General features: G+C 44.1%; 1 protein-coding gene across 16 annotated transcripts in view; it reads right to left on the reverse strand.

Annotated features, from left to right (window-relative positions):
• Positions 1 to 12,087, reverse strand: part of LOC140398474 (coiled-coil domain-containing protein 9B-like) — a 426,742-nt gene that overhangs the window by 78,477 nt on the left and 336,178 nt on the right. For 14 of the 16 annotated variants that reach the window (XM_072487250.1, XM_072487233.1, XM_072487323.1 and 11 more), the window contains one exon: positions 9,812 to 10,595. In XM_072487250.1, the coding sequence (XP_072343351.1) occupies positions 9,812 to 10,595 (784 nt within the window). Of the gene's footprint in view, positions 1 to 9,806; positions 10,596 to 12,087 lie in introns of all 16 variants that reach the window. The other 2 variants (XM_072487265.1, XM_072487257.1) reach the window with 2 other exon arrangements.

Below are 12,087 nucleotides of genomic sequence, written 5' to 3' on the forward strand. Positions count from 1 at the left end.
GAAACCGGAGCACCCGGAGGAAATCCATGCTGACACAGGGAGAACATGCAGACTCCACACAAACAGTGACCCAAGCTGGGAATCGAACCCGGGATCCTAGAGCTGTGAAGCAACTGTGCTAACCACTGTGCTGCCCACCTATTGCAAAAGGTCAGGTGAAATTTGTCAGCCATTAAGGCCCCTTGCATCCAATTAAAAGGAAAATATGGGGTGGAATTCTCCATTCGCGAGTCTTACTGTTGACGCTGGCGCAGGATTCGTGGACTTCCACGACAGCAAAACTGGAGCCGCATCTGGACCAATCCAGCGACTGTTAAGGAGCTAGCACCAGCGCCACATGGAATACAATGGATTCCAATGAGAAACTAATGCTAGATTCGCGATTGACATCAGGAGGCTGACAAGCAGCAGTTGCATATACACACTTCACTCCCCACACACACCATCCAGCCAACAAGATGGCAGCAAGATGCGTGACCCTACGATTTACAGACGTCGAACTGGAGACCCTCCAGGACGCCGTGGAGGAGAGGCCTGGGAAGGAGGCTGCCACTCGCCACTGTGCCTGGACGCAGGTGGCAGACAGCGCCACCAGCAACATCGTCCAGACCTGCCAGCAGTGCCTTAAGGAGCCAGATTCCTGTGACCCAAGACAACCGGAGCTTGAGTCCGGGGATGACACTGATTTCCCATCATAACTGTCTCCAACACCCTCCACCATCCCAGAGACACTCATCTTGAGTGGGCACTTTAGTGAAGAGGCTCCTGGGACACTCTGTGGTGCTCACCAAACAGCTGATCCCGTACATCAGGTGGAGGTAGGAAATCCCGAGGTGGCGGATGTTTGGAGGGCGGCCCGAACCCAGGGTCTAGCTGCCATCCAGATGGGTTTTGGGCTTCTGGAACAGAGTCCCATCGATTATGGAGATGTAGTCACCGGGACTACATGAGGAGTTGTCGGCGAGCATCCAGCAGCTGCAGGCTGTTGCTCTTATTAGCCTTAGTTTTATTAGCTCTAATTCTGTCATCTTTGCTCACGAGTTGCCAGGTATCTTTCTGATACCGCCACGTGGTTCAAGCTCAAGTAATGATTAATAATACAGCACACCGCTTAGTAAATGTTAAATCAACGATCATTTATTATATACAGCAATAAATACTTATACAATAATCCTACTTCTAGACTATTACCTACCACTAAAGGCCAATACTTAACTTGTGATGGCCCACCAGGTCAGGGAAACAAATGGCTTATCGAATTGGGTCTGGCCTGCGGGATTCAAAAAGGCTGGTACAGGTCGATAGTCTGGAACACCTATCTGGTAGCGATCGCTGGAGTAAGACTTACTTGTTCTTTCGTCGAAGGGTCTCGAAGGTTGAGAGTAGGAGAAGGGTCGATCTGAACTTGACCCTATTTTTAGTCCCTAGGGGCTTCCCGCCTCTTGGGGCGGACCTTGGACTTGGTCCCAATCACTGGGTTCGATATGCTCCAATAATGGGGCGATTCCTTGATCAGGGGGTGGTCGTCCACCTCTTTGTCTCAGCCACTTCTGGCGCCGAGAGGTCTGGATTGGCTTTCAATTGCTAATTTGTAGCAATTGTTCCCGGGGATTGCCGATTAAAATTCAGATGGCTGGGTTGATGTGCTGTTAATGGTTGCAGGTATCGGTCTGGGCCGACTTCCCCAGCATGTCCAAGGCCTGGGGCATTCTGTGCAGGTGCTGGCAGAGGCCCAGGACAGGGTAGTTGCCTCACAGGCAGCCATGTGTGAGAGCCACCTGGAAATTGCAGCGGTGGTTCTGTGTGTGGCCCGGTCACAGCGGGCCATGGCTGAGAACATCAAGCTCTCCTTGTAACTCAAAGCACAAGTCCCGGTAGCATCCTAGTAAATAATTTCTGCACCGTTTCTAGTTTAATAGTATTCTTTCTATAATAAGGTGACCAGAACTGAACACAGTATTCCAAGTGTGGCCTTGTACAACTTCAGCAAGATGTCCCAACTCCTGTATTCAATGTTCTGACCGATGAAACCAAGCATGCCAAAAGCATTCGGCACCACCCTGTCCACTGGTGACTCCACTTTCAAGGAGCTATGAACCTGTATCCCTAGATCTTTGTTCTATAACTCTCCCCCTCTTCCTACCATTAACGGAGTAGATCCTGCCCTGATTTGACCTGTTAACCACCTAGCCAATCTTTGTGTCATCTGCAAACTTACTGATCCCCCCCCCCCCCCCCCCCCCCAGTTCTCTCCTTCAGAATTGTTTGGAGACTTGGGCAGAGAGATGGCAGATGGAGTTTAATCCGGACAAATGTGAGGTAATGCATTTTGGAAGGTCTAATGCAGGCAGGGAATATACAGTGAATGGTAGAACCCTCGAGTATTGAAAGTCAAAGAGATCTAGGAGTACAGGTCCACAGGTCATTGAAAGGGGCAACACAGGTGGAGAAGGTAGTCAAGAAGGCATACGGCATGCTTGCCTTCATTGGCCGGGGCATTGAGAACAAGAATTGGCAAGTCATGTTGCAGCTGTATAGAACCTTAGTTAGGCCACACTTGGAGTATAGTGTTCAATTCTGGTCGCCACACTACCAGAAGGATGTGAAGGCTTTAGGGAGGGTGCAGAAGAGATTTACCAGAATGTTGCCTGGTATGGAGGGCATTAGCTATGAGGAGCGGTTGAATAAACTCGGTTTGTTCTCATGGAATGAAGGAGGTTGAGGGGAGATCTGATAGAGGTCTACAAAATTGAGGGGCATAGACAGAGTGGATAGTCAGAGGCTTTTCCCCAGGGTAGAGGGGTCAATTAATAAGGGGCATAGGTTTAAGGTGAGAGGGGCAAGGTTTAGAGTAGATGTACGAGGCAAGTTTTTTTACGCAGAGGGTAGTGGGTGCCTGGAACTCGCTGCCGGAGGAGGTGGTGGAAGCAGGGACGATCGTGACATTTAAGGGGCATCTTGACAAATACATGAATAGGATGGGAATAGAAGGATACGGACCCGGGAAGTGTAGAAGATTGTAGTTTAGTCGGGCAGCATGGTCGGCACGGGCTTGGAGGGCCGAAGGGCCTGTTCCTGTGCTGTACACTTCTTTGTTCTTTGTTCTTCAGTCATCTATGTCATTTATATAAATGTCAAACAAAAGAGGGCCCAGCACAGATCCCTGTGGTATGCCACTGGTCACTGGCTTCCAGACACTAAAGCAGCAATAGATTATCACCCTCTGTCTCCCACCACGAAGCCAATTATGAATTCACCTTATCAAATCACCCTGTATCCCATATACATTTGCCTTCTTAATAAGTCTCCCATGTGGGACCTTGTCAAAGACTTTACTGAAATCCACGTAAACTACACCAACTGCACTACCATCATCTGTATACTTGGTTACATGCCCAACAAATTTGTTTGAATTTTTTGAGCATGACCTCCCTCTGACAAAGGCATGCTGACTATCCCTGATCAAACCTTGCTTCTCCAAGTGGAAATAGATTCTCTCCTTCAGAATCTTCTCCAGTAGTTTCCCAACCACTGATGTGAAATTCACTGGTCTGTAGTTTCCTGGCTTGTCTCTATGACCTTGCTTAAAAATCCTCGGACCACATTAGCTGTTCTCCAGTCCTCTGGCACCTCCCCCATGACCAGAGTGGAATTAAAAATTTGGGTCAGAACCCTGGCAATCTCCTCCTCCCCTCCCACAGCAACCTGGGACACAATTCATCCGGACCTGGAGATTTGTCCTCCAATACCTTGTCACTCCCTGTGACAATTTTCTGAAGAACCTCAATCTCTCTCCCAGAGTTCCACAAGTACCTCCTCATTCTCTTGGGTGCAATAAAATATTTTTTAAAAAATGATATTCTAATAGGAAAGCAGGAGAATGTGTTAATAGTTATAATTGAGGGAGAAGAGATCAATCCAGATGATTCTGAATTCGACATTCTTCAAATTAGATTGAACAATGAGGAAGTAATATTAAATAGGATAAATCACGGAGTTACCTTCCATAGGAAAATCGGAGTGACCTGAAAGAGTTATTATAGTCCCATAGAGCTATATGTGGGAACAAACTAGGAAATACAATGATTATACATGTAGATGTAGGAAGTTTAGTTCCAATTAAGCAATGTCCATATAGACTGAATCCATTCAAGATGGCACAGATTCAAAAGCAGATTGAAAGCATGCTTAAGAATTAAATCATTGAAGTGAGTTGTAGTGATTGGAGCTCACCTATTGTGATGGTACCAAAACCCGATGGAACGCAACGATTGTGTGTGGACTATCGGAAAGTCAATATAGTTACAAAGTCAGGTTCATATCCTACTATTCCTCGTTTGGAAGACGTGTATTGAAAAGGTGGGACAAGCAAATGTCACTACCAAAATTAACTTACTAAAAGGATACTTACTGGCAAGTAACTTTATCAGAAATAGTGAAGCAAGTTTCAGCTTTTGTAAAGGCAAGTGGTCTGTACCAGTTTGAAATTATGCATTTGGAATGAAGCATGCACCAGCAACATTCCAATAACGTCATTTCTGGACACAAAAATTGAGTACTGTACATGGATGATCTTGTGGTATTCAGTCAAACGTGGAGGGAGCGTTTGGAACTTTTGAAGTGACTGTTGGATTGACTCCAAGAGGCTGGCTTGGTGGTAAACGACTAAAAATAAGTTTACAAAAGCTCAGGTCACATTCTTAGGCCATACTGTTGGATGGGATCAGATGGCCCCATGGAATGTGAAAATGAAAGCTACTGGGGAGTTCCCAATACCACCAACTAGAAGTTGAGGTTTCTGGGCATGAGTGGTTTCTACAGAAACTGTGTGTCAAATGTTAGTGTAAACTTCTAAAAACGCACTGGAAATTTCCGAATGTCAGGAATAGAAAACCATTGACCACAGCACCAGTTTTGGCAACACGGAATTATGGCAAACAATTTAAGGTGGTCATTAATGCGAGTGATGTGGGTACTGTATGAATACAAGATGATGACAATGATATAGAAAGACCTGTTGGTTATTTTTCCAGAAAACTAAATATTCATCAAAAGCAGTATTCGACTTTCGAAAAGGAAACCGAGTTTGGCATTCCACATTTTGTCATTTATGTTCCTAACAATTCATCAGTGACAGTAGTTTATTTGGACCATAATTCACCATTTCTGGAGAAGGTTAAAGATCGCAATGCAAGACTGTTTAGATGGAGTTTATTGTTACAACCATTTAACTTGAAAATTATACATGTAGCAGGAAGAGAAAACATAATTGCAGATGCTTTATCACAACCAGATGTGTGAGAGAATGGAATGTTTAAAGTTGGGAAAGAAAGACTGAAATGGACTATACTGGAAGTTTAAATTTTGATGCATGAATATGATGAGATATGCATCTTATTTAGAACATAGAACAATACAGCGCAGTACAGGCCCTTCGGCCCACGATGTTGCACCGAAACAAAAGCCATCGAACCTACACTATGCCATTATCATCCATAGGTTTATCCAATAAACTTTTAAATGCCCTCCATGTTGGCGAGTTCACTACTGTAGCAGGTAGGGCATTCCACGGCCTCACTACTCTTTGCGTAAAGAACCTACCTCTGACCTATATCTATTACCCCTCAGTTTAAGGCTATGTTCCCTCATGCCAGCCATTTCCATCCGTGGGAGAAGGCTCTCTCTGTCCACCCTATCTAACCCCCTGATCATTTTGTATGCCTCTATTAAGTCTCCTCTTAACCTTCTGCTCTCCAACGAAAACAACCTCAAGTCCATCAGCCTTTCCTCATAAGATTTTCCCTCCATACCAGGCAACATCCTGGTAATCTCCTCTGCACCCGCTCCAAAGCCTCCACGTCCTTCCTATAATGCGGTGACCAGAACTGTACGCAATACTCCAAATGCGGCCGTACCAGAGTTCTGTACAGCTGCAACATGACCTCCCGACTCCGGAACTCAATCCCTCTACCAATAGAGGCCAACACTCCATAGGCCTTCTTCACAACCCTTTCAACCTGGATGGCAACTTTCAGGGATCTATGTACATGGACACCTAGATCCCTCTGCTCGTCCACACTTTCAAGAACTTTACCATTAGCCAAATATTCCGCATTCCTGTTATTCCTTACAAAGTGAATCACCTCACACTTCTCTACATTAAACTCCATTTGCCACCTCTCAGCCCAGCACTGCAGCTTATCTATATCCCTCTGTAACCTGCTACATCCTTCCACACTATCGACAACACCACCGACTTTAGTATCGTCTGCAAATTTACTCACCCACCCTTCTGCGCCTTCCTCTAGGTCATTGATAAAAAAATGACAAACAGCAACGGCCCCAGAACAGATCCTTGTGGTACTCCACTTGTGACTGTACTCCATTCTGAACATTTCCCATCAACCACCACCCTCTGTCTTCTTTCAGCTAGCCAATTTCTGATCCACATCTCTAAATCACCCTCAATCCCCAGCCTCCGTATTTTCTGCAATAGCCTACCGTGGGGAACCTTATCAAACGCTTTGCTGAAATCCATATACACCACATCAACTGCTCTACCCTCATCTACCTGTTCAGTCACCTTCTCAAAGAACTCGATAAGGTTTGTGAGGCATGACCTACCCTTCACAAAGCCATGCTGACTATCCCTGATCATATTATTCCTATCTAGATGATTATAAATCTTGTCTCTTATAATCCCCTCCAAGACTTTACCCACTACAGACGTGAGGCTCACCGGTCTATAGTTGCCGGGGTTGTCTCTGCTCCCCTTTTTGAACAAAGGGACCACATTTGCAGTCCTCTGGCACTATTCCTGTAGCCAATATTTATAGTGTAATAGTGTATTGTTTAGTAATGAGTAACATTTAAAGTTGACTTAGCTTTGGAAAATGAAGCCATATTGCTGATTCATTTTTTTTTTTTTTTTTTTTAAATGGGGAGGAGTAATAAATTGTATTTTATATTTTTTGCAGTCATATTATTGAAACCTAGGTTAAGGTGCCGACAGCCAGTGTGACTGCTAGAATTGTGATTGAGGTCGGAAAAGTGAGATATTCATTGATTTGCAGGTGAAGTATTCTGCTAATACATCTTGAACTATTTACTTGTTTACATTTGAAGGACCCCTGGGTTGTCGATAATTTGAGGGATATTGTGTGTTTGGTCCTGATTAAACAAGTCAAGAGACATTGTGCAAGAAGAAACAAAAGAATGCTTATGCTTTGGGTGCAGGTGATGTAGTTAATGGGAGGAGCCAGGTCTGTCTGAAAAGTCAGTTGGTCCTAGAACTCTCACCTGAACGGAGGTATTTCAGTTTCGTCCTTCAGAAAGGGTTCTTATTCCAAAGATTCTTCATAGAGGAAAGCACATGGAAACCTGGTTGCTAAATTTATTCAGGAGTGGTATTTAATATATACTGGTTTGCTGAATTGGAATTTAGTGGCAGGTTCAGGAAGTTAGTTAAGGTTCTCTCTTTTTCTTAAGAACTGTTGTAACTGTTAACTGCAAAGCTATTTCTTTCTTACTAATGTGGTTAATTTGATGTTTAAATTAAAGTTTGTTTTAATTTAAAAGATATGTATGGGTTAGTGCCATCACTCCTGTAGTGCAGTAACATTTTCTCAGTTTTACAAATTACAAATAGTTGAGTTCTCGCCCGGGATCCTAACAGTGGGCACACATGCCATGTTGCTTGACCAAGTAGAATTACCTTGTTTGACACCCAAGGCCATGAACCAGTGCTCAACTGAGTCTGGCTGTGCTTTTTCTCCATTCCACCAAATTCACCACCTCCTGTTGACTAGACATGTTCTTCATACAGTGCCACCCATTCTTCTCATACTCAAGGACCCACTGATACAAGTTTGGTTACGCTGGTGGAGGATGCACTTAAATGGTATGATGGTGATGGTTCTGTGTCTTCCATCTCCTTGGAGGAACACAGTGGCGTTGCTGTGGCACTGATAGCATCCCACCCCCACAAGTTTTCCCATTGCAGCTGAAGTTTTACCAATTTGTTGCCTGGGAGGTCTGCATGCCATCCCCTTCATCTACAAAGTTCAATATATTTTCACCCCATCTGAATGGTCAGTTGTCATAAAACACTATCTTCATAATGTCAAGGGCCACCTCCCCCATTCTAGTAAGAATGGGAAACTGGAGAACTCTTCCACCTCTGAACCCTGCTGGCATTGTGCACCCTCTGCTTCTACAAGGACAACAGATGAGGCAATGCTGGCAGTCTCAACAATTCCTGTAGCTCATTTAAAAGAGATGCTGAATTTGTCAATACTGCCAGCTTCTCAGTATCACTGCAGCTTTCAGCTGTTCTCGTGGGTCAGTATCCTGGATGCATTTTTCTTCCAAGATCAGAAGTTATCATGCTCCCACAAGCTGCTCAGCTGTGGTCTCAGCAGACCTGGACGTCTGTCAGCCGGATGTCGCCTTGTACTCACCATGCCAGTGCAAAGAATGTATTGAACATTAAGCATTGCACCCAGATCCTCCTTACAATTCTGCGGCTGCATACTTGCTCCCATTTCGAGACAGGTCAGTATGTTCTGGCCGAGTGGCTTTGCCCTACCACTCTCCTGTAACATGTAGTTCAATTACCTCTAACCAATTCCAGCATTATCTCAAGGGTGGCATCACTGAACCATGGAACTGGCCTGCCACAGATATTGAGCATCTGCCTTTCCAATTTTCTACACCGAAAACATAACAAAATTATCTCCCATGAAAATTAATGGATCGTGCTAATTCATGGGAGGTTTTACATTTTAGACCAGGCAAATGAGTTTGGGCAGAAACGTGAACCATTATTTTAAAACCAATTTAAAGTGTAATTTAGGTATAGTTTCCGGATTGTACCCAAAGCGTTAAGGGTATACCAATGTACTTAATTGCCTGTGCAACAAGCTGCCGAAGTGTGATTATGGTCCATAACGTTCTGGCTCCCCAGTGCAGATTTGGGGGATACCCCCAAGATGTACTGGGGAATTTCTCTTGGAAGTTCCCAGGTAAGGGTTTATGCACCAATGGCTCAGAAGCGTTAACTTCTACAGAACCATAAGAAGTAGGAACAGGAGTGGTCCACAGGACCATAAGAAGCAGGAACAGGAGTAGACCATTCAGCCCCTCTAGCCTGCTCTGCCATTCAATAGGATCATGGCTGATCTGTCATTCCTCATTTCCACTTTCCTGCCCTTTCCCCGTAACTCCTTGATTTGCTTACTGATCAAGAATCTATCTATCTATCTCAGTCTTAAATATACACAAGGGCTCTGCCCCCACAGTTCTCTATGGCAAAGAGTTCCAAAGACTCTCAAGCCTCTGAGAAAATAAATTCCTCCTCACCATTGTCTTAAAACAACACTCCTTTATTCTGAGACTATACCCTCTAAGTCCTAGACTCTCTTGAGGGGAAACACCCACTTGGCATTTACCCTGTCAAGTCCTTAAGAATCATAAATATTTCAATAAGATCACCAATGAAATCACCAGGACAATTGTTCTGTGCTGGGAACAGTCTGACAAAACTATATAAAAGTTATCCTGAAAGTGTTAGAATAAATAAAAGTATTTCTAACTTCAGAAAAGACCCAGACCAGTTCCCATATGGGACACCCTCCACCCTCCCCAATCCGCAGTATTCCTCACCCACCATGGGAATCCCTGCTCCACCACAGGACCAATATAATGTGCAGGATGAATAAAGCACCTTTGCAGATAACATTTTCAAATAAAGGCAAGACATTGTAATGAATAGTTTGGCAGTGGTCAAAATGTTAAAAAAAGCATACTTTACCATCCTTAAAATCAATGTCATTTCTTAGGTTTTCATCAGACAGTTCCTCTCGATACTTCTCTGGATGAAGCCCAGAATAACCATTTCCAATTGTGCAAGCAGGTGCACTGGTTTCTTGTCCATCCTGCAGCATTTCTGCATTGTCAGTTATGAGTGCTGACTGCAATTTCTCAGTAGCTTCATCTGTGGACTGTTCCTGCAATTTTACACTCATTGCCAAACTTTTGGTTTCAGTGTCTGCAGCTGAAGAACATTTTATCTCTTCTTCATCACAAACATTTTTCTCCAGTATTATAGAATCATCATCCACAGTGTTAGGACAACAAGTCAACTCAAGTCCAAGCGGATTTCTGTCTTTTAACGGTAAATGATCCTCTGTAGCACTGAGTTGGTCTGATATCTCATCGGAGGCAACCAATACGGACTCATTATTCAGTTTACTCATGAAGGAACAATACTTTAACGCCTTTCCAGACGCTTCAAGGTCCTGTACATCACTCCCTGACAGTACAGCATGACCTGAAACCCCATTTTCTGAAGAGGAATCAGAATTGATTTTGTCTGAAATATTATGGTGTAATATAGGACTGATCTGCATAAACTCCTCAGCCAACGATAGATTACCCAACTTACTGCTACAAGGTCTTGGATTGTTTAACGTCCCTTCAGCATCCACCAGAGCTCTATGAGCTTCCTTGCGATCGAAGGAGCTTGTCTGGGAGTCACGTGTCTCAACTGTTTCCCATTCGCCATTCATCCAGTCATCAGCACCTTCTTCAGTCTCCTGCCAATCAAACATGACCACATCTAAGTCAGCATTCCTCCACAATTAGTCATCTTCATTTACCTTTTGCTTCTCATGTTGGTTTGTGACTGTCGTCGTCCACTTTAAACAAGAGCAGAAATATAAACTGATTTTTTCAAACATTCACAATTGCCAATAACAATATATTGCTATCCTCAAAATCTATGCCTTCAAAAGATGATTTTCTGAGACACTAAGGCCATTTACCTCTACAGTACAAAACAATTGCTGATGCAACAAAAGGACAAGTCACTAACTGTGTACAGGTTGTACCTGGTTCAACAACAACTGGCAGTGGTACATTGGCTGCTACTATGCTGTTTCTGTGTTATCAGCTGGGGAGGAACACCTGTAGGAGGTCATTTGGAAGCAGGCTCATCAAATAAGTATGCTGGTTGGAGTCATATTTAGTAGAAAGGAAGATGATTGTGGTGGTTGGAGGCCAACCACTTCAGCCCAAGGAATTTCTCAGGATAGTGTCCCAAGACCAACCATCTTCAGCGGCTTCATCAATGACCTTCCCTCCAACAGAAGTGGGGAAGTTCACTGATTATTGCAGTGTTCAGTCCCATTCATAATTTCTCATAGAGGCAGACCATGTTTCCATGCAGAAGGACCTGGAAAACATTCAGACTTGGGCTGATAATTGGTAAGTAACATGCACCACACAGATGTCAGACAATGACCATCTCCAACAAGAGAAAATGACCATCTCCAACAAGAGAGAATATCTGGTCTTGACGTTCAAACAATATTACCATTGCTGAATCCCTCACCATTAACATCTGGAGGGGGTGGTGGTTCCGATTGATCAGAAACTTAACTGGACTAGCCATATAAATACTGTGGGTTACAAGTCAGAGACTGCAAATTCTATGGTCAGTAACTAATTTCCCTGACTTGGCAAAGCCTGAAAAAATTTGCATGACAGAAGTCAGGAGTGTGATGGAATACTCTCCACTTGCCTGGTGTGAGTGGCTCCAAGAACATCAGGACGTTCAATGCCAAGCAAGACAAAGCAGTCTTCTTGATAGGTACCCAATCTTAAACATTCACTCCTTCCACAATTGGTGCAGTGACACCAGGTACTTTCTCTAAGATGCACTGCAACAACTCAGCTAAGCTCTTTCGGCAGCACGTTCAAAACCTATGATCAGCGACACGTCAAAGAACAGCAGATATGTGGGAGCACCATCACCTGCAAGCTCCTCTCCAATTCACACACCATCTTGACTTGAAAATATTTTACCAATTCTTCACTGTCATGAGTCAAAATCCTGGAACTCCCTCCCTAACAGCAATGTGGATGTACATACACCACCTGGATTGCTGCGGTTCAAGAAGGCAGCTCACCAGCATCTTCAAGGACAATTATGGGTGGACAATAAATGGTCATGCTAGCGATGCTTACAACCCAAGAACGTTTTAAAGAGCATGTACTTCTGTGATGTTTGCCTATTGCCAGCTGCAA

The sequence above is a fragment of the Scyliorhinus torazame genome, chromosome 2 (genome assembly GCF_047496885.1).
Source record: "Scyliorhinus torazame isolate Kashiwa2021f chromosome 2, sScyTor2.1, whole genome shotgun sequence".
NCBI classification, from domain to species: domain Eukaryota; kingdom Metazoa; phylum Chordata; class Chondrichthyes; order Carcharhiniformes; family Scyliorhinidae; genus Scyliorhinus; species Scyliorhinus torazame.